The sequence below is a fragment of the Heteronotia binoei genome, chromosome 4 (assembly GCF_032191835.1).
Source record: "Heteronotia binoei isolate CCM8104 ecotype False Entrance Well chromosome 4, APGP_CSIRO_Hbin_v1, whole genome shotgun sequence".
Taxonomy (NCBI): Eukaryota; Metazoa; Chordata; class Lepidosauria; order Squamata; family Gekkonidae; genus Heteronotia; species Heteronotia binoei.
In genome coordinates, this window is record NC_083226.1 from 141,567,125 (window position 1) to 141,590,665 (window position 23,541).

The 23,541-nt window shown below is 40.7% G+C and overlaps 1 protein-coding gene across 1 annotated transcript; it reads left to right on the top strand.

Moving 5' to 3' along the window:
• The first annotated feature begins 1,270 nt into the window (after positions 1–1,270).
• Positions 1,271–23,016, top strand: CENPK (centromere protein K). The gene is made up of 9 exons (XM_060235911.1): positions 1,271–1,380; positions 1,487–1,543; positions 3,108–3,180; positions 11,870–11,916; positions 15,782–15,864; positions 15,949–16,047; positions 16,289–16,421; positions 21,092–21,145; positions 22,593–23,016. Exons 1-9 carry the CDS (start codon positions 1,291–1,293, stop codon positions 22,749–22,751), a joined length of 795 nt encoding a protein of 264 aa, XP_060091894.1. The 5' UTR covers positions 1,271–1,290; the 3' UTR covers positions 22,752–23,016.
• The last annotated feature ends 525 nt before the right edge of the window (positions 23,017–23,541 follow it).

Genomic DNA, 23,541 nt, shown 5'->3' on the forward strand with positions numbered 1-23,541 from the left:
TATATGGAAGAGTTCTTGTCTGATGAGGCCTGCGTTTGTGCCCAGCTGTGTCATCCAGCCATATCAGAACTGTGGTTCCAATTTGCCATGGTCTTCCAAATTGTTAAGTCTAAAAATAAATGTAGGAATGAATGGGCTGTTTCATAGCAGTAGTTGTCTGTATAATGAGATTTTTTAAATTAAAGGATAAACAAAAAAAGATCTGTGGTTAATTTATCTGGAAATAATGAATTACAGTTTTAAATTAGATCACAAATTCTATTTGTAGAAGTTTAATACTAGTTAAAATAGTGTAGCAGCTTGAAACAGGGACATTCCTAAAATTGGTAATAGAGGTTAAGCTTCATTTTTAAAATTAATCTCTGTTGATTTATAACTAGTGATGTGCAGACTCTCCAAGCTCAGTTCACGATGAAGACAGTAATTATTAGCCTGCAAGGAGTTCACCCATCACCAGTTATAAATCAACAGAGATTAACAGAAAATTGAGCTTAATCTCTATTACTAATTTTAGGAAATTGGAGAACATTTGGGAGGGGGAGCGTTTTTTCCCTTTAGAGATTTATAAATTTGTCCACAATTGCTGAGCCCCTCTCTGTAAGTTCCCAAACCTGTGGCAGTTGTTGCTCAGGCATCAGGCAAGAATTTGGTCTCTAGCTTTCTCTGCTACCTCTTCTTGTCTTGGAATGAATAATACTATGGCACCATCCAAAGCCCCAGAGACCATGGAGCATCCACATGGCCAGGGGCTTGTGGTGCATGGGACACTTTCATCCTAGCTACTGTACTACTGCTTCAAGGGAGATGTGGAGAAACCGAAGGGTTTAATGGCTCACAGCCATTTAAGCCCTCAGTTTTTCTTCACCCTCTTCAAAGGTGGAGTGAAACTGAGGGGTTAATGGCTTGCAGTCATTTAAATCTAACAGCTCAGTGGGTCTGCTGGCCAGGTATTAAGGTTTAAACAGTTGGCATTTAACCCTTTAGTTTTGCTTCTCCCCCCCCCCCCAAGTGGGGAAAACAAAACTGAAGAGTTAAATGGCTAGCTGTGAACATCAGTTTGGGAACTTTGAATTGACCCATGCCCGGGCCGAATTTCAGTTTGTCCCATCCCTAGTAGTAAGTATTCTTTGTAGTCACTGAATTCATTCCACAAGCCCTGGAATTTTCATCCTTTAAAAATTTTCTTTCAAGCCTGGTCAAAAAACAGACATTACTTTTTTGCATCATTTTACTTGCAAATGTCAATATAGAGATAATATTTATTCCCAGGCTGTGAAATTTACCAAGCACATGTCTCTGCCTCAGCAAGATCTGACTTTAGAAGATGCCAAAGAACAACTCTTAGAAGAGTGTGAAGAAATATGGAAACATGTGGAAGAGGTAATTTCTGATCTTTTAGAGGTGGTTTCTGTTATGGCAGCTAAGTACATTTCAGTTATGATAAATGACTATGTGACATACTCGCTCTTTTTTCTTTTTAACCAAGTGCCACAACAAAGTAACATTTCAAGAAATAGAAACTCTACCAGCTACTGATCCCAAGGTAAGCCCAGAGTTTCAGAACCTCACTGAAAAACGCTTTATGTACGTGGTGTGCCAAAATGAATAGTCTTCCAAGCTTGTTTATTATGCATTTATATACTTACTTTACTGTCTAGTCTGCCACATCCCAGACCTGTAACTATGCTTAATATCAAAGATTTCAGGTTTTCACGGCTGGTAACATCAATAGGGTTTGTAGAATCTTTCGGGATCAAGTGCGGTGTTCTACTGGAGAAAGTTTTCCTTCCAGACGTTTCATTCTCAGCTGCGGAGAACATCCTCAGTGGCATTGCAGCTGGAGCAGGCGCTCAGACCTTCTTGGCTGCTGTGCATTGAGTGGGGCCAGGGCTGCTGGAGAGCTGCTATTTGTAGGCTGGAGGGGGTGTGATGAAAGGGCAATTGCTTAATGTGCTTAATATGTTTTAATATGCTTAATATGTTTTAAATTGTGACAAACTATGATAAAAAAGCAGGAGAGAAGCTTCAACTCCAGTCAGCTAAGTTTTAATAACAAAATATAAAAATATTTCCAACATATGTCATGATTCTTATTAGAATAATAACCATGGAAATGGATGCAAGTGGATTGTGGTCATTGATAGCCTGAATCTATCCTGGGCAGTTCCTGTTCTGGTACAAACCTTTTCCTGCACTGTAGTATAGGCTTGATGGAACAACAATGATATAGCTTTGTATAATTGCTAACAGAATATAGTCTTAGATATGAACTGAATGGAAACTTGAGAGACAGTTGCTACAATGGTGCAATATGTTCTAGATTGCACTGCATCACAAAATATCTACTTTAACTAAAAAAGGTAAAGGTAGTCCCCAGTGCAAACACTAAGTTGTTATCAACCCATGGGGTGACAATCACATCACGATGTTTTCTTGGCAGACTTTTTACAGGGTGGTTTGCCATTGCCTTCCCTAGTCATCTATACTTTACCCCAAGCAAACTGGGTACTCATTTTACTGACCTCGGAAGTATGGAAGAATAAGAGAGCAATCCTAAGCAGGTCTACTCTGAATTCTACTAAAGTCTATTCAATACGGCTTACTCCCAGGAAAGTGCTCTTAGGATTGCATTGTAAGTCAACCTTGGGCCGACTACCTGAATCCAGCTGCTGCCAGGATGAAACTCAGGTTGTGAGCAGAGCTTGGACTCTGCGCCATGGGGCTCTTCCCCCTTTAGCTACCCGCTACCAATTATTTGCCAGCACAAATTTCCTCTATAATCCTTAGAACCGTGCACAAAGTGCATGGTTGTCACTGCCCTGAAAAAGTGCTGTGCAAGAGTTGCAGGGCACATGGTTCCTGTTCTCCTAGTACAAGGAACAAAGTCAGCTGCCACCTCTGGCAAGGCAAGTCTTCTGATGCTGCTCTGCAGCAGAGTATAAGGCAGAATTAAAGATGAGTGTTAGAGGAGGAGAAAGTGACTGTGAATGGTTTTGCGGCTAAAGCTTTGCCACTTTTGCTTTTTTAATATAATGGTAAAACGTTTTAAAATATTCAAATATTTTTGAATATTTTGTAATTTTTTGTTTGCTTGTAATATTTAACAGCTCTCTTTGCTACTGCACCGAGTGAAGAGTTTAACAGCCGAGTTTAACCAGTGGCAGAAAAGAACACCAGAAAGTAAGGCTTTACAGTAGAATACTTCTAACAGGATTTTTAAAGCCAAGCCTCAGATGATCAAAATGTCTGTATTTTGATAGGTGTGTAATAGCGTATGGACACTGTGTTATTGATAGATGCTATAGCCTGTATCCTTTTTTTCTTGTATTTTAAGACCTTGTCCCCTGTGGTCTCTGCAATCTGAGCACATCTGTCAGTCTTTATTCCTTATTCCGGGTTGAAATTTGTTCTTCCAAAAATTACCTTTAAAAAATCTGAATAAGTGCAGTATCCCTGACATGAGGTTTTATGAGAAATGCTAGACATGTTGGTTAGAAATTTGCAAGAACAGCAGTCTTGTACTTAGAATGAGTTGGATCCTATGTGAATTCTGTTGATGGCACCAGTCTTCTGTGGAGCAAGGTGCCCTCTGCTGGCAGAAGAGGATCTTGAGCTAGTAAAGGGTTCCCTTGCTCTGGAAATAACACTGTCATTAGCAGAATGGATCTGTCAGTCCAATCCAGTGTGATATCAAGGCAGAGCACATCACATGGTTCTGTAATTTCAAACAGTTAACTCTAGTAAAGGTAAAGGTAGTCCCCTGTGCAAGCACCAGTTGTCTTCAACTCTGGGGTGACGCTGCTTTCACAACATTTTCACGGCAGACTTTTTACAGGGTGGTTTGCCATTGCCTTCCCCAGTCATCTACACTTTCCCCCCAGCAAGCTGTGTACTCATTTTACCGACCTCAGAAGGATGGAAGGCTGAGTCAACCTGGAGCTGGCTATCTAAACCAGCTTCTGCTGGGATTGAGCTCAGGTCCTGAGCAGAGGGCTCCGACTGCAGTACTGCAGCTTTACCACTCTGCACCACAGGTCTCTTTAACTCTAGTAGCTCTGGGTAAAATGCTACTTTTATTGTGGTCAGTGGCCTTGGCAGTGCCATTCTCTACTTCTATTCCCTATCTCAAATATCCAATGTTGGTTACATCATCAACCAACTTGCTAATTAAATACATTAATATTAATCAGATACACATTTAAGTATAAATTTGGGAAGAGTCATGGCTCAGTGGTAAAACATCTGTCTTTGCATATCAAAGCCCCAGGTTCAATCCCTGGCATTTCTAGTAAAAAGGATCAGGCGATCCTGAAAGAACTCTCTTTGAGACGGTGTAGAGCAGTTGCCAGTTACACTAAACCATACTGATCTTGATAGACCAATAGTGTCTCATTGTACAGCAGCTTCATGTGTCCATAGAGCATACCCAAGTATCTTGTAAGGAAGAATAGTTATTGTTTGTAAGGTGATTTTTATAAGCCGTTCAAGAATTTCAGCCTACATTATAAAAGGTATTAGACTATTTGGCAATACTTTTACTTTGGCAAGTTAAAGAAGAAGCATCCAGGGCTAACACAAGATTTTAGGGATAATTGGCATACAATTGGAACATTGCCTTAACACCAGCATTATCTGCAATTTTTAACACAATGCAGAATAATTATATATGCAATGCCTGCATTTTCTAAATGAAAACACTGTTACATCTGAAATTCAGCATCATTTATCATAAACTGTTATTGTATAGAATATTTATAGAAATTTAGAATATTTTTAAGGTCACAACTCATTTGCATTGTGCTGGCGTGTGTACATGTACTACTCTGACAGCGGGCCTTGGCCAGTCCTGGGCATACTTCAGATCCAGAGACCACACAGCCTACAGGTCCTGCAAAGTTTCTGGCACCATTTGTTGTTGGTCATAGAGCTGGAAGGTATCTCCAAGGTCATCTAGTCCAACCCCTACACAATGCAGGAAACTCACAAATACCTCCCCCCCCCCCACACACCGAGTGACATCTGCTCCAGGATACGTGGCTTGGAGAAAAATTACTTCCTGTCCCCAAAGTGGCAAACAGCATTTCCCTGGGCATGTAAGAAGAAGATGATATTGGATTTATATCCCACCTTGTATTCTGAATCTCAGAGTCTCAGAGTGGTCACAATCTCTTTTTACTTCCCCACACACACACACCCAACAGACACCCTGTGAGGTAGGTGGGACTGAGAGAGCTCTTACAGCAGCTACCCTTTCAAGGACAACTCCTACGAGAGCTATGACTGACCCAAGGCAATTCCAGCAGCTGCAAGTGGAGGAGTGGGAAATCAAACCCGGTTCTCCCAGATAAGGGTCCGCACACTTATCCACCAAACTGGCTACATGACACCAAAAGGGCCATGAGAACTAAGCACCGGTGCAACCCTTACTGCCCTCTTTCTCATGATCTTCTTAAGTTCACAGAATCAGCATTGCTATCAGGTGGCCATCTAGAATCTATTTAAAAACCTCCAAGGAAGGAGAGCCGACCACTTCCCAAGGAACCCTGTTCCACTGAAGAACCACTCTGTCAAGTTCAACTTGTTGATTCTGGTCTGTTCTTTTGGGGCAACAGAAAACAACTCAGCACCATCCTCTATAACAGCACTTCAAGTACTTGAATATGGCGATCATATCACCCCTCAGTTGTCTCTGCTCCAGGCTAAGCATATGCAGCTCCTTCAGCCTTTCCTCATAGGACTTGGTCTCCAGACCCTTTGGCTTCTTTCTTGCCCACCTCTGGACACATTACAGCTTGTCTATTGTGGTGCCCAAAACTGAACACAATACTCTAGATGAAGCCTAACCAGAGCAAAGTGTTACCATCATTTAGCATGTTCTGGAGACGTATCTTCTGTTTTGCAGCCCAAAATTGCATTTGCCTTTTTAGCTACCACATCACACTGACACGAGTTCAGTGTATGCTCCGCTAAGACCCCTAGATTAATGCCAGGACAAGTCATCCCTGTCCTATAATTCTGCATTGGATTTTTCCTACCTAAATGCAGAACTTTACATTTTTTTCCTTTAAAATTAATTTTATTTGTCTTAGCCCAGTTTCCCAGCCTGTCAAGATCATCCTTTATCCTGATTGTCTTCTACTATATTTGCTACCTCTCTATTCTTTTATCCAAAACATTTCTAAAGATGTTGAACAAAACAGATCCCAGGACAGATCCCTGAGGCACTCCACTTGTCACTCCTCTCAAAAAGTACAAGAAACCATTCACCAGCTCTTCGGGTGCAATCTGTCAACCAGTTACAGATCCACCTAACAATAATAGGATCCAAACCACATTTTACCAGCTTGTCAAGAAGAATATTATGTGGAACCTTATTAAAAGCCTTACTGAAATCAAGATAAACTATATCTACGGCTTTCAGCAAGATAGTCATTATCTTAAAAAAAAGAGAGATAAGATTAGCCTGACAGGACTTATCCTTGAGGAACCCATGCCGGCTTTTAGTAATCACAGCCATCATTTCTAAATGCTTAAGGACTGATCGTTTGATGATTTGTTCTAAAACTTTTCCAGGTATAGATGTCAAGCTGACAGGTTGGTATAATGGCCAGAGGCTCAGAAATTACATTTGCAAGTTCTTTTACTACCGTTGGATGCAGTTCATTTGGCCCCAAGGACTTCGTTTCATTTAACAAAAGGTATTTATATACAACCCCTGGGCTGATCCTAGGCTGCATCCCCCTTCAGCCTAGAATTGGCACAAGGGTAGTACATAAAGGAAATAGCTCCCACAAATGACCTTATTTATTTATTTAAAACATTTATTGGCTGCCTTTATACATTGTGGAACTCAAGACAGCTTACAATATAAGTAAAGCAATGATTATACAAAACACACATAAGACTACAATTAAAAGTCTCCAATTAGTACTGCCACTAAAGGAAAACTAAATTAGTCGAATGCAGTCTTAAATAAAGCTGTCATCAGCTGGCTCCAGAAGATCGAAAGTGAGGGGGCCAAGCACATCTCCTTGGGGAGGTTGTTCCATAATCATGTGGCTGCCACCAAAAAGCCCTCTTGTGTGCCCATTGGATGAGCTTCTTTGATTGGTCAGAAAATTAGGAAGCCCTCTTCCTGCAATCTTAAATTTCCATACAAAAGCATATGGGAGAAGATGGTCCTTCAGATACTCTGGTCTAACGCCATGTAAGGCTTTAAAGGACAGGACCAACACCTTGAATTGGGCTCAGGAGTAAATTGGTAGCCAGTGTAATTGCTTTAGTATTGGGGTCACATGTACCAGGTAGCTGGCCCCAACCAGCAGTCTAGCTGCAGCATTTTGCACTAGCTGCAGCTTCCAAACACTCTTCAAGAGTAGCCTCAAATGGAGGAGATTGCAGTAGTCCAGTCAAAATGCAACTAAGGCATGGATCACTGTGGCTAGATATGACTGAACCAAGAACAGACTCAGCTGGCACAACAGCCAAAGCTGGGCAAAAGCACTTTGAGCCGCCACAGCTACATGATTTTCTAAGGTGATATCTGTGTCAAATAGCACTCCCAAGTTGTGAACCTGGTTTTTTAAGGGAAGTATGCCGTCCAAGACAGGAGAGTTCTCAAGTCATGACAAAAGCTTACAAAACTCTAATTAGCCTGAAACATTACTTGATGTAACCTGCCCTAATCCTGTTCTACAGGAAGAGTGGGCTGTAAATCAAATCAAATCAACAAAATAAATAAATTATCTTGTAAGTCTGTTTTTTTTTAAAGAAAAAAATGTAAGTAGTTGTACTATAGCAAGGATAATTTTATTTATATAGAATTCCCATAGCAAGAATAATAATTTTAATCTTGGGGGAAAGCCGACAGGAGATGGAATGTCTCTGGTTCGGGAGGACTCATCTCAAAGAGATGAAGGGTTGGCTTCTATTTTTCTACCGAGTAACGGATCAGAGTTGTCCACTGTGATGGTGACAAACAGTATGGACTGTCTGCCAGAGTCTCGAGGCGGCAGGACAGAGGTGGTGGGCCTAGCTTGCCTGGGAAATTATAAATGTTTGTATGCAAATGCTAGAAGTGTCCGAAGTAAAATTGGTGAATTGGAATGTTTAGTGTTGGGAGAAAACATAGACATTGTGGGAATTTCAGAAACTTGGTGGAATGAGGAGAATCAGTGGGACGCGGTGATTCCTGGATATAAGTTATATCGGAAGGATAGGGAGGGAAGGGTTGGAGGTGGGGTGGCTCTGTATGTCAGAGAGGATATACGGTCCAGTAAGACTGAGGTCAGAGAATTAGATTCCCTTTTAGAAATGCTTTGGGTTGAAATAGAGGGCCCAAAAGGAAATTTAACTATGGGAGTTTGTTATCGCCCACCAAATCAAAAGAGAGAGGACGATTATAATATGATGGAAGGATTAAAGATAGCGGCTAAACGTAAAAACTGTGTCGTAATAGGTGATTTTAACTACCCGCAGATTGATTGGGTCAATATGTGTTCTGGTCGAGAGAAAGAGATTGAGTTTCTTGATGCTCTCAATGACTGTGCTATGGAGCAGATGGTCTCAGAACCTACCAGAGGTGGGGCGATCCTGGATCTGGTCCTAAGTAATGCCCAAGACTTGGTGAGAGACGTAAAAGTGATTGCGCCGCTTGGGAACAGTGACCATAATGTTATTGATTTCACCGTTTGTATAAATAGGGAGTTGCCCAAAAAGACCGCCACAACCACATTTAACTTTAAAAGGGGTAAATTCTCTGAGATGAGGAGGCATGTGAGGAGGAAACTGAAAGGAAAGGTAAATACGGTCAAAACCCTTGGGGAAGCTTGGAGACTATTTAAAACTATAATCCTAGAAGCTCAGATAAAATACATACCACAAGTTAGGAAAGGCACAAACAGGTATAAGAAGAGGCCAGCGTGGTTAACAAACAAAGTAATGGAAGCTGTAAAAGGTAAGAAGGACTCCTTTAAGCGGTGGAAAACCAGTCCAAGTGAGATTAATAAAAGGGAACACAGGCAGTGGCAAATCAAATGCAAGACTGTGATCAGGCAGGCAAAAAGGGACTATGAGGAGCATATTGCAAAAAACATAAAGACCAACAATAAAATTTTCTTCAAATATATTAGAAGTAGGAAACCAGCCAGGGAAGCAGTGGGGCCCTTGGATGACCATGGGGTAAAAGGATTACTGAAGGAGGATGGGGAAATGGCTGAGAAGCTGAATGCATTTTTTGCCTCCGTCTTCACCGTGGAAGATGAGAAGTGTTTGCCCGCCCCAGAACCACTAATATTGGAAGGGGTGTTGAAAGACCTGAGTCAGATTGAGGTGACAAAAGAGGAGGTCCTACAACTAATAGACAAATTAAAAATTAATAAGTCACCGGGTCCAGATGGCATACATCCGAGAGTTCTGAAAGAACTCAAAGTTGAACTTGTGGATCTTCTAACAAAAATCTGTAATCTTTCATTGAAATCTGCCTCTGTTCCTGAGGACTGGAAGGTAGCAAATGTCACCCCCATCTTTAAAAAGGGTTCCAGAGGGGATCCAGGAAATTACAGGCCAGTCAGTCTGACTTCAATACCGGGAAAGTTGGTAGAAACCATTATCAAGGACAGAATGAGTAGGCACATTGATGAACACGGGTTATTGAGGAAGACTCAGCATGGGTTCTGTAAGGGAAGATCTTGCCTCACTAACCTGTTACATTTCTTTGAGGGGGTAAACAAACTTGTGGACAAAGGAGACCCGATAGATGTTGTTTACCTTGACTTCCAGAAAGCTTTTGATAAAGTTCCTCATCAAAGACTCCTTAGAAAGCTTGAGAGTCATGGAGTAAAAGGACAGGTCCTCTTGTGGATCAAAAACTGGCTGAGTAATAGGAAGCAGAGAGTGAGTATAAATGGGCAGTCTTCGCAGTGGAGGACGGTAAGCAGTGGGGTGCCGCAGGGCTCGGTACTGGGTCCCATGCTCTTTAACTTGTTCATAAATGATTTAGAGTTGGGAGTGAGCAGTGAAGTGGCCAAATTTGCGGATGACACTAAATTGTTCAGGGTGGTGAGAACCAGAGAGGATTGTGAGGAACTCCAAAGGGATCTGTTGAGGCTGGGTGAGTGGGCGTCAACGTGGCAGATGCGGTTCAATGTGGCCAAGTGCAAAGTAATGCACATTGGGGCCAAGAATCCCAGCTACAAATACAAGTTGATGGGGTGTGAACTGTCAGAGACTGACCAAGAGAGAGATCTTGGGGTCGTGGTAGATAATTCACTGAAAATGTCAAGACAGTGTGCGTTTGCAATAAAAAAGGCCAATGCCATGCTGGGAATTATTAGGAAGGGAATTGAAAACAAATCAGCCAGTATCATAATGCCCCTGTATAAATCGATGGTGCGGTCTCATTTGGAGTACTGTGTGCAGTTCTGGTCGCCGCACCTCAAAAAGGATATTATAGCATTGGAGAAAGTTCAGAAAAGGGCAACTAGAATGATTAAAGGGCTGGAACGCCTTCCCTATGAACAAAGGTTGAAACGCTTAGGGCTCTTTAGCTTGGAGAAACGTCGACTGAGGGGTGACATGATAGAGGTTTACAAGATAATGCATGGGATGGAGAAAGTAGAGAAAGAAGTACTTTTCTTCCTTTCTCACAATACGAGAACTCGTGGGCATTCGATGAAATTGCTGAGCAGACAGGTTAAAACGGATAAAAGGAAGTACTTCTTCACCCAAAGGGTGATTAACATGTGGAATTCACTGCCACAGGAGGTGGTGGCGGCCACAAGCATGGCCACCTTCAAGAGGGGGTTAGATAAAAATATGGAGCAGAGGTCCATCAGTGGCTATTAGCCACAGTGTGTATGTGTGTGTGTGTGTGTGTGTGTGTGTGTGTGTGTGTGTATATATATATATATATATATATATATATATATATATATATATATATATATATATATATATATATATTTGGCCGCTGTGTGACACAGAATGTTGGACTGGATGGGCCATTGGCCTGATCTAACATGGCTTCTCTTATGTTCTTATTTATATAGAATGCCCTTATGAAAGAATACTCAAGATACTTTAATAAGAGGCATATCATATATAATATCAAAAGAGGAAGCAGTAAGATGAAAAGAACTGTAAGACATGAGAGGCAAACCAATGTAGCCTCTAAAAATACTTCAGAAAACAGAAGAACTTTTTGGTGCTCTTCAAAAATAAAATGAGCAACAAAGATCTGGAGAAAGCTGGTTCCACACTGACACCTTCAAAAGCCCAATAACCAATTCATAAGATAATGAGGAGATTCACATGTTTGTTTATTTTATTTTTGTAGGCTTATATTCCGCCCTTTCCCATAAACAGGCAGTAAACGTGGCAGGAAGTGGCACCGAGTTGATAGCTGCCACACTGATGTTGTTGTATCAGGTATCCAAGGCTTATACTTTCGAGAGGTCTTGAATGAGGCCGAGGATCACTCTTTCCATCAGGACCCCTTCCTCATGGAGGAGAGGAAAGGACTAGGAAGTACCATCCTATTTGCTGTCAAGTCCTGCTGCCTTTGGTTTACTTGTCAGCATAATGTGTCAACAGAGACAGGAAGTCCAAGAAGAAGAAAATAAATTGTACATCTCCTGACAACTTTTAACACTTCCTTAGGGAAAAACACCACAGTCTAAAATCTTGGTTAACCTTTGTACTGAACTTCCTTTCACTCAAGGAAGTGGCAACCATTTTTTCTGTTATTGTACACCTGTTATGTTGTTAAACTGATTTTCTGTGGGTATGAAGCAAAATATATATAACACAATGAGCTATATTGCCAAGAATATATGTTATTTAATAAGTACTGGTAACTTTTGTTTTTCAGCAATTTCCACTAATCCAGATGTTCTGGTAGCACTAGGAAAAGACCAGGTATGTCTGTTAAGTTATGAGTTGGGTATAACCTCTTAAAATTAACAGAAGTAAATATACTTATAATTAGCTTTTTCTAGCAGTAGAAAAGAGTAAGAGTCCAGTAGCACCTTAAGGACTAACCAAATTTGTGGCAGGGTATTAGCTCTGTTTTTCTTTCTCTTTATTGACTGAGCAGCCCAAGTTATGTGTTTTCTTCTTTGCTGAAGAATTCAAGCTGTTCCACCCTGTCACAGTATGATATTTTGGCTGTTGGCTCAGCCCAGGAACCTGAGGGAAGAATCAGGAATCTGCTTTAACTTAAATACTTAATGGCACTTGAAGCATTTTGAAATTCAAAATTAACAAAATATTTGATTCAACATAGAGGAGAAAGATTAGGTGAAATCAAGGGTTGAAATTTCTGAAGTAACTCAATATAGATTAGATAAAATCAGTATATGCACAAGCTCATTTTATATGTTTTAATTTGGTTTTTAACTATTGATTGTCTTTTTCTATGATGTAATGTTTTATAAGCTTTTCACAGTTACTTAAATCTTTGTTTAGAAGCTTTTGTTCCTGTGTTTGTTTAGAAGCTTTTTGTTCCTGTGTTTTTCCAAACACTCCAGTACATTTTCTTTGAGTATTCTCTGGTTCTTTTGGTTTCCAGAAGGCTGGTACACTCTTTCTAGTCCCCAGACTCCTTCCCTTGCCTGCCTTTATTATATAGTACTATGTTGTGTTGTTTTGCTTTTAATTGTATTTTATTGGTTTTATTGTATTTGACTGGTTTTACTTGGATGTAATCTGCCCTGAGCCCATTTGGGAAAAGGCGGAATATAAATTTATCAAAATAAATAAATAAATTGAGTTTTCAGCTGACTCTTGGTTTCTACAGGCATTTTCTAATCACAGTAGACAGGGATCTCTGTACTCCTCAGAGCTAACTCCCCATTTAACTCAGTAGGGGATTTTCTTCTCTAGAAGATCTATCCCCTTTTTGGCCTGAATGGGAGTCTTCACCTGCTTCCCAAACTTCCTCTCAGTTCTCTTGTCTGTGTTAAACTTCTCTCAGTCAGGGCTGAATTCCAAAACCGGAGGTACTTGATTCTTCTCAGTTACGACTGAAATCAGACTGAACTGCTCTCAGTATCCAGTTCAGAAGTCTTTCTCTGTTCATCTGATGCTAACCAATCAGATCTCTCAGAGAAGCCTGTCATTCAAGGCTATCTGTTTCTGTGAAGAATTTACCCTTCACAGTCCTTTATTTATACAGCATTTCTAAGCTTGTGTTAAAAAAGTGAAGTCCATCAAAGCCTGCCACAAATTTTGCTAGTTTTTAAGGTGCTACTGGACTCTTCCTCTTTTGTACTGTTATAGACAGCTACCCATCTTGATCCAGCTTTTCCTAGGAAGTCACTGGTATGTATTAATAGATATTTATCAATTAATTTGTTTCTGTCATTTGAATTAGTAACATTTAAAGCAGACTTGCTATATAATGCTTATTGTGATCAGTAAACCACTTAGGATAGAGAAAATGGATTTCAGGCCAACTGATTTCAGTAGGCTAAATGAGTTTTAATAGGCTTGATCCAAAAGTGTTTTTCTACAGAATGATCGTGTCTTCTACTAATGAAAGGTGTATTTTATACACTAGAACTGGGCATGAGAAAAGTGAAGCTAAATCCAAAAGTATTCTTCTAGTTCTAAATTTTTAGATGTAAAGCTGTAAATTTTAATTTTTGTGTAGTCTGCTCAATGTATTTTATTAATATTGTAAGCCATCTTAAGCTACATGAGGAAGAAAGGTGGCTAATAAATATTTTAGATAAATACAAATAGTTATGTGTGAGGTTACACAAGTGCAGGCATAGAAACAGCTATAGAATTTATTTATTGATTACTTCTTTATACTATCTTTCTTCCAGGGAGCTCAGGGTGCTGCACCTTGTTCAGGACTACATAAAGGACAAAACTCACCCAAATGAGGCTTACACAGTTCGTGAGCCACCAGCATGAACACAGCCCTCTGCTCTGTGTTAAGCTCTGCTTGGTGCTTGACAGCTTTCCTCTTAGAGATCTAGGCAAGCAGCAAAACCAGGAAGTTCATAGATATTCCTATTGGGTCCTCCTAGTTGAGTGGTAAGCTGTATTCAGCTTCATGGCTCTAGCGCCAAAGTCTGATAGATCCGTAATATTACTGTTTTGAATGCTCCCAGCTTTATGGCTACCAAGCAACCTTAGAATTAGTGTTAGGATTTAAAAATATTTGCAGCAGCAACAAGAGCTCCATGGAGTATAATTTCTGTATGGAACAGCCATGGCTCACTTGCTAATAAGGGGAGGGACGGTGGCTCAGTGGTAGAGCATCTGCTTGGGAAGCAGAAGGTCCCAAGTTCAATCCCTGGCATCTCCAAAAAAGGGTCCAGGCAAATAGGTGTGAAAAACCTCAGCTTGAGACCCTGGAGAGCCGCTGCCAGTCTGAGAAGACAATACTGACTTTGATGGACCAAAGGTCTGATTCAGTATAAGGCAGCTTCATATGTTCAATAATGGGACTTGAAAGAGCCTGGCACTCACATACTTACTTTGTGGTCTATCTCCCCCATGTCATAAGCTAATTTAGGTCCTAGGGTGGTTTTGTTTTTGTTGTTTGCAAAGCACCGTTTGGCATTACATTTGAACCAGTTAACTTTGGTTTGTAACTGTGATTTGCAATTCTGATTTTCATGTAAATGCAACCCACAGTCATCTGGTTTGAATTTGACAGCAAGCTATGGTTTGCAGAAAACCAGAAAGTGAGTCATTGGACTGTATTATGGGAGAACATAAGAGAAGCCATGTTGGATCAGGCCAGTGGCCCATCCAGTCCAACACTCTGTGTCACACAGTGGCCAAAAAACCCAGGCGCCATCAGGAGGTCCATCAGTGGGGGCCAGGACACTAGAAGCCCTCCCACTGTGCTTCTCCCCAAGCACCAAGAATACAGAGCATCACTGCCCCAGACAGAGTTCCAACAATACGCTAATAGCCACTGATAGACCTCTGCTCCATAATAAGAACATAAGAGAAACCACCACTTCACATAGCATTTGACCTTTTAAATGAATGCTATTATGTTTCACAGAGATTTGTCTAGGACAGTTGAACAATTTTCCATTTCCAGAGGTCACTTTCCTCCCCACCATGGTTGTCTCTGCATATTACCAAGCCTTGTTTTATGAAAGGAGAAAACCAGATATACCCCACTGAGCTTCTTGAAGGAAGGGTAGGATAAACATGTTGTAGCATGACACATATTAAGATAGTGTGGGCCACATGTTAAACCTCCCCCATTGACCCCCTGTGAGATAGATGTACCACCACCCCAGCATCCACACATTGCAGTTGAAAATCAGTAGGTGTGAGCAAGCTGACTTACTTGGAAGATAGTCTGCATTTACTGATTTTACCACAGGAATTTTTCATAAGCTTCCTTGAAATGTCTTTGTTCTTTAAAATAAACTTGGAAACATGTTTATGCAAGGTGTGTATGAGGCTAACAACTTCTTGCTTTGGAACACCATAATTATTGATTTGTTTTCTTGCCACAGTTACAGTATTTTTTGCACCATAAGACTCACTTTTCCCCCCCAAAAAAGTGGAGGGAAAAGTGTGTGCGTCTTAAGGAGCGAATACTGCAAAAAATTCACACAAATGCCTTTAAATTCACACAAACGGCTCTAAAAACTAGGTACGTGTATATTTTTTAAAACAAATTATCATGTCTTTCCTGTGTTTTTTTATAAGCCCTTTGTAGTACAATATACAGATACTATGAAAGCATTGTGATTTTGATAGCAAATAATTATGATGTTAATACATCAGCGTTTGTTTTCAGTTGCAGAGATTAAAACATGATCTTGAAATGATTTTATCAACTGTCCATGCAAAGAACAAAAAGCTGAAGGAAGACTTGCTAAGGTATTTCTTACTGCCCCAAAACTACTTTGCTGGTTCTATAAAATATGATATAACCATTATATCTTTCCCTATCCATGTTCAAAGGGAACAGCAATGGTTGACAGAACAACAGCAGCTGATAGATTGCCTTGATCAAACAGAGAAAGATATGAGCAATCAAGTTGTACAGTTTTCTGAGAAAAGGTATTTTTACTATTAAGGGTTTGGGGGATGGATTCAAGTTGGAAACAATTTTTATTTTAATAAAACATATTTTTGTGAGTAACAAAATAATTGAAATTATTTTTGTTGCTGTTTCAGTTTGTTTTTTTGGGAGGTCACTGGAATAACAGGCTGACAAGTGACCATTAATATTGTAGTTTTACTGTTTTCTTTTTAAAACAAAAAGTCACATCAGTTAAACTTTTATTTTTTTATATCTTAGAACCTTGCAAGAACTGAAGAGTAAAATGCTGAAAATAAAAACCTATAAGGAAGAGCTCTTGAATGCCCTTGGGGAGTTCCTCGAAAAACATTTCCCTCTCCCTGGAGATGATGGAATTAAAAAAAGAAAGACAGTATGACTATTTGCTTTTTTACCTTGAAGATCTAAGTCATTATGGTCACCTTCCAGAGGCACTCTAGCACTATTTTTAGGTCTTGGTATTTCATGATCTTCTCTTGTTCTTTTGTATTCTGCTGTCTCATGGGATTGCAGTGTCAGTAATCCAAGCCCTGTTTCTCATTTTTGCCCTGCAATTGTGGTATCAGGGTTGTTGTTGTTATGGAATTATTGGATCCTACTTAGCAGAAAGGATGAGCTTGGAACCTATGAGACATGGTTCTGTCCTTTCCTTTCCCCAGTAACTCCCAGACCATCCCCACAAAAAGCCCAATGGCTTTAAGGGAAAACTGGGTAGGATGCCCCATGTGCCAGTAGAATATCTCTCACCAGTTGAATGATCTCTGGTTAAAGTGGAGGGGAATTTTGCCTACTTCCCTTCCTCACTGTAGCCCTCTGAGCCACCATTTTATATTTCCAGTACAAGGATGTCAGGATGGCATATATGGTTCTCACTTTCTCACTTCTATGGCTTTTGAATAGGATAGTAGTCTATTGCAAAGTTTATCTTGCTTTTACTTCTCTTCCTTGTTCCTTTGTAATTCACTCTCTACATTGATTATATAGTCTGTCATACTAAAGAACATTTTTTTGTTTGCATTGTTTCTTCATTCCTGTAAGTGCATTGCTACTTGACATCTTGTGCTGTCTGATTTTTTGTACTCTACCTTGAGTCTCAGTGGGAAAGGATAAATGATGTAAATAAACATCTAGTGTTGTCATTTTGAAAGTCCAATGGGACTACTAGGGAAGAGGAATAATGGCAAGGACTGTATGACAAGTGTGCTTGGATTTACTTCATAGTTCAGAAATAGCTTAGATCAGGGGTCCCCAACCCCTGAGCCACAGCCTGGTACTGGGCTGCAACCTGCTAGCAAACAGGCTGCGCAGCCTTGCTGACCCTCCCTGTGGCACCCCACAACCTCACCAATCCCCCTGCCCTCCTCCCTTCGTTTTCACGTTTAAGGCCCGGAAAGGGACCATGAAGTGCCTCCCAGGCTCTTTAAAGGCCGACACCCCCCCACCAATCAGCCGATGGGTGGAAGACTGCAGCAGCAGCGGCGAGCGACCTGCTGAAAAAGTGGCACCGTCCTTGTCTCCTCCCTACTTCCTTCCCCACACCCAGGAAGGAAGTGGGGAGGAGGTAAGGGCAGTGTGCTGCCGCCGCAGTTTTCCCTACTGATCAGCAGGAGGGTCAGCCTTTAAAGAGCCCAGGAGGTGTTTCACAGTCCCTTCCCAGGCCTTAAACTTGTGAAAATGGAGGGAGGAGGAGGCAGGGCGGCAAGGCTGCGGGACACCATGGGGAGGGCAGGGGGGAGGCCAAAGGTGCCCCCACTCGGCCAGCCCTGGAGCAGAGGTGGGCCGGCTGGCCCTGGGGCCAAAAAGGTTGGGGGCCACTGGCTTAGATGCTTCAGTGTATTCATATTATCTGCTTTTACTCTGTTCTCAGTCCAAAATAGGAGTCAAGTTGCACCTTTAAGACCAACTTAGTTTTATTCAGAATGTAAGTTTTCGTGTGCTCTAAGCACACATCATCAGACGAGGTACAGTGAGCAGAGCCACACATAGCTGGTAGGCAGTGGCTGAGAATGCAAAATGGTACAAATTTAAGATTCTGTCATTGGATCGTAAATTTTTGCATTCTAAACCACTGCCTACCAGATAATTTTACTATTCTGTCATTGGATCTTAAATTCGTACCATTTTGCCTACCAGCTATGTGTGGCTCTGCTCACTGTACCGGATTCCTCGTCTGATGAGGTGTGCTTAGAGCACACGAAAACTTACATTCTGAATAAAACTAAGTTGGTCTTAAAGGTGCAACTTGACTCCTATTTTGTTCTACTACTTCAGACCAACACGGCTGCCCACTTGGATCTATTTGTTCTCAGTCCCACCTTAATTCTTTTAAAACTGCCTTTTTAAACCATCTTTCCCAATTTTTGCCCTCTAATGATAACTTATTTTCCATTGTTGACTTTTCAGCTCCCTTTGTTTCTCTCCTTTGTGTTGCCTATCTCTCTCCCTAAATGTTGCAGGCTGTGGGAACTGGTACGTGTTCTTGTAGCTGTTGCTGAAAGCCATTTCCCTCTGGGAATTTCAAACACAGTGGTCATGCTATTTCAACTTCAGCTTCTTTTACTGATTTGGCCCCAAAACAGAGTATATGCTGTGCCCCCTGGTGGCCATTGTTGGAAAAGTTGCTGTGGACACCTTTATTCTTGTTTTAAAGTTTAGCTATAAAATCTTGGCAACCAGGGATTCTCTATTTAAAGTAATTAAGCCCAGGGGTGGAATTCTAGCAGGAGTTCCTTTGCATATTAGGCCACACACCCCTGATGTAGCCAATCCTCCAAGAGCTTACAAGGCTCTTTTTTGTAAGCTCTTGGAGGATTGGCTACATCAGGGGGCATGACCTAATATGCAAAGGAGCTCCTGCTAGAATTCCACCCTGATTAAGCCCAATGATAATCAAGACACAGACATCCTAAGTGTTTCATATTTGACTTTGAAAGTTATCTTTAGAAAGAATGATATTTAGAGTTTGATAAAATAAATACTGAAAACGAATCTCATATCCAGTGGGATATTTGTTTCCTTATTCAAGAAACAAATATCCTAATACATATGAGATTAGTTTTTAGCATTAGTAGTCACTACTTCTTAGTGTTTTACTTAGTAAGCTGTAACTTGTGTTGAAAATGTGCAGACATATTTTATGTGAAATATAAATAGTATATTACTTAGTAAACCTAGTAGTAAGTGCAAGAACAATTATGAAGCAGCAAATAATAATGATGATGATCAGGAATCTGACCATTACCTTTGGATAAGAGTCTAAGTTTTGACTCTGTTAGAAATGCTGCCCACACATTTCCAAACAATTACCTTGTCAGTGGAAGCCCAGATCATGAACATGTCCAGGTTGGCATTCTTTAACTTACGCCAGATTTGGCAGCTGGTCCCCCTTCTTTCTTGCCCAGACCTAACCACTGTGATCCAAGCATTGGTCACCTCCAGACTGGATTGCTGTAACTCATTCTGCATACCCTTGAGACTGACCCCAAAACTTCAGCTGGTCCAGAATGTAGTAGTGAGGATCATAACTGGAACCCCTATTAAAGCACATATTCATCCAGTGCTCCGCCAGCTGCACTTGCTCCAGATTGAATTCTGGATTAAGTTGTACGTGTTGGTTTTAATCTTTAAAAGCCTTCATGGTCTGGGGTCATGGGACTGCCTCTCCTGGCATATCTCTCAAAGATGGTTATGCTCCTTAGGTAAGAACACACTGACAGTCCTGGGATCAAGGACCATTCGCCTCACCTCAACTAAAGCTAGAGCCTTTTCAGCAATAGCTCCTGCTTTGTGGAATGTACTTCTGAGTGAAATCCAGGCCCTGTGGAATTTAGCTCAGTTCTGCAGGGCCTGTAAAATGGCTGTATCACAAGGCTTATGGGTAAGATCAGGGAGTTTCTGCTTATCTACTGCCCACTGCTTCTTCCCCTCTGCTCTCTCCCTGGGAACTAGTAATATAGTTAAATACCATCTAGTCAAGTGTTTGAATTGTATGTATTGATTTTACTTGTTTTTAAACTGCTTGTTTATCTTGTAATTTGCTCTGAGCCCCACAATCGTAGGGGAGAGCCTACTTTTAGTGAAATTGTAAAGGATACCTGAAATTCACAGTTCTTGAGAGCTAGTTTGATGTGCTGGTTAAATGTGCAGGCTTTTATCTGGGAGAACCAAGTTTGATTCCCCACTCCTCTGTGCCTGCTGATGTGACCTTGGGTCAGCCACAAGTTCTTTTAGACCTGTTCTGCTCAAGAGCAGTTATGGGAGAGCTCTCTCAGCTCCGCCTACATCACAGGGTGTCTACTGTGGGAAAGGACATTTTGTAAGCTGCTCTGAAACTCCTCTGGGTAGTAAAGGGCAGGGTATACATCCAATCTCTTCTTCTCCTCCTCCTTCTTTGACAAAGGGAGCTTTGACTTTCAAAGGCTTATGCCTTGAAAAAAAATTTGGTCTCTAAAGTGCTACTTTACTATATTCTAGTCTTTCTACTACAGACAAACATGGTTACCTTCTGAAATGGAAATTCATAGGAGTTTAGCATATCAAGTCAGCATATATGAGGTGACTTGTAAGTCTAAAAATAATACTAGGGTTACTGATTTTAACTTTAAAATACTGTTCCTGTGGGAAATCAAAATTCCATTTTATTACTTAAAATTATGTCTAATTGCACTGCTGTAGGAAAATAGGTTAAATTGTAACATGAAATCAAACACTAGGAGCAGAAAACATTTATCTGCCCTTCTGAATATTATCTGAGATAATAAATACAGATGGTCCAACAGTGCAATTTAATGTATACCTTTATATCCCACTCTTCTCCCTAAGAGGGACCCAAAGCAACTTACAAGACCATTCTCCCCTCCTCTGTTTTTATCCTCACAACAATCCTGTGAGGGGTCAACCCTGTCACTGGCCTGGGGCCACCTCTCATGCTTCCATGGTGGAGTGGGGAGTCAAACCTGGCTCTCCCAAATCCTGGTCTGTCACTAACCACTACACAGTGTCATTATGTTTAGAAGAGTTAACTTTGTCTTGTGCTTTCTTAAGAGTTCATCTGGAAAACAAGATGTACAACTGATAACATTACATGAGATTTTAGAGGTGAGAGATGTTTGTTATTCTTGTCTGTATTTAGAATATAGAGATCTGCTGTTCAAGACTAGAATTGTCCAGTAAGAAGAGAAATGTTCAGACAATTTTAGGAATTGTCACCTCCTCCCTGTAAAATGTCAAGTGAAGCAAGTTAATGTTCATTGAACTTAGTGATGCAAATCTGATCTTTATATGGTTTTAAACTCTTCAGGAATGGTGTTTAGATTGTATTTTGGCACCATGGGCTTTTTGGGGGGGGGGCGGTGGGAGAGTTAGTATTTTTCTTCAGCTTTATTCTTATTTTTGATACTTTGGTCTTTACCACAATCAGTTTATGATTTCTAGTTTACTTTGATTCACACTTCTCATCTTCCATGTGACCATCAATTTCTGAAATGGGTAGATACAGCTTAGTTTGCTATCTCAGCTGTCACCGTGATCATTTTGCCTTGAGCGACTCTGCTAGGAGTTTAGCCTCTTAGCAGAGTATAAATTTGAATATGTAGTTTTTCAATTGAAATATAAAAGGAAGTATATAATCCACATATCATTTTGTTACACTGAAACGGTATCACCGTAGGGCCAGGGGCCACATCCCCTTAAGGAGTGGTAATCTTTTCTCAGCATTGTCAGAGATAAAGTAACTTGCCAGAACTATCAAGTTTGCCATTTAATTGATTAGTTTCTTTACAGTGTCATCTCCAGAGCTTAACCACTACCTTGTAGCCAGGCCAGTTCACCTGTCATCACCTCAACTTACTCCCATCTAGGTGCTAAGCTGTGTCCCCTACCTGAGTCCAGCTGCAGCCAGTGGTCTTTCCCACCTCCTTCTGCTGAGCCTTTTATCTGTCTTCTCCTGGCCGCTGCTAGTTCCTGTCTCTCTGCCCCAGTCCTAAACAAGCCCTTACCCCATAAGTGTCTCTCGCTCTATAGGGAGCTAGTGCTAGTTTGCCTCCCTCCTGGCTGCTCCTCCCTTGCTGTTGCTGTCCCACCTGGCTCTGCAACTTGGGCTGCTGCTTCCTTAGGACTGTGCCTCCACTCCATCCATTCTTCTCTAATAAAAGGTGCCCTGGGCATACACAGGTAATTAACAGGAGGGGCAATGGACAAAGTTGAGGAATACTTTCAGAACAGTTTATAACTGATGGCAAAATGGCCATCTTTAGCAAAATTGGTTCATACCTGAAATGCCTGGGCCAGGGGACCTGTTATTGTGGCCTCTTTTGCCATTGGCATTCTAGATGTGACATTGCTCTGCATCAGCCCCTATACTAAGTACAGCAGCATGATCAACCAAGCTACGCTGTACATATATCCAGTGCTAATTTTTAGTTTGAAGACAACCTGAAGAAAATACTTGCCCTAGTATTTATATTTTGGTAAGCCTTATTAACTAATATCTGAACTAAAGCTCAGGTCAAAACTAATGTGTTTTAAATCTCATTCTCATTTTCAGAGCCTTATCAATCAACTGATAAATAAACCACATGATCCGTATGTAAGAATAAGAAAGTCATTTTGGTTACCTTATATTGAACTTCTGCTGCGTTACGGGATTGCATTAAGACACTCTGAAGATCCAAGCAGAATACGTTTAGAAGATTTTCACCAATAAAAGCAGTGCCACCACCTAGTCAGCAGCTGTGAAGCTGACTTGAATAGAACTGGATGAAAATATTACAATGCTTTCATTTTTTCTGAATGTTCAGCTTCTTTCTGTGGTTCAGCTTGTTATGCTTATTGAGCATGGAGTTTACAGAGCAGCATTTTAAAGTGACATTGGAGCAGTTCTTTTACCAATATTTTTGTTTCTATTAGTAGATAATAGAAAACTAGACTGTTAAGAGACCAACTCAAATTAAAGGACTGTTTTAGACTGATGCTTTACTTTGCTTAGACTGTTTTTTTTAGGGTTCTCCCAGTCAAAGTCATATGTAATTCTGCAGGCATACAGTATTTGTTTGGACTCTTGTCTTTCACAATCTAGCCAGCATTTGTTTGATGCCTCCTTCTATGGAGTGGGAGGTACTTACCTGTCTTCCCTGCCCCACTTCCAGTCCTCTCACTAGTGAGCCTTGTTTTACTGGAACTCAGGTTAAGTATAATCTCACAAATACAAAAAGGCTCTAGATAATTCTCGATCTGCAGTGAATAACATTTAACACTTTTCCATTCTTTTTTCATATTATTATGGAGGTGCCCAAACTGTCCTTGTACATAGCTCATGATCTTCTGAACTTTTATTCACATGTTGAATATGAAATATATTCCACATGCTATCAATGCAGTTTTTAAAAACTTGCTTTATTGTTCTTCCACTCTTTCTCCAATGAACTCACTGTAATTTACATACATAGTACCTGTTCTTATCTCAACAACTTGTGAGGAAGGTTATGCTGAAAGAG

Excerpts from the sequence above, each read along its gene's own strand:
- CENPK (XM_060235911.1), top strand. The coding sequence starts at position 1,291 with ATGTCTCTGCCTCAGCAAGATCTGACTTTAGAAGATGCCAAAGAACAA. Across the intron at positions 1,381-1,486 it reads TATGGAAACATGTGGAAGAG|TGCCACAACAAAGTAACATT; the intron begins GTAATTTCTGAT and ends TTTTTAACCAAG. Across the intron at positions 3,181-11,869 it reads GCAGAAAAGAACACCAGAAA|CAATTTCCACTAATCCAGAT; the intron begins GTAAGGCTTTAC and ends TTTGTTTTTCAG.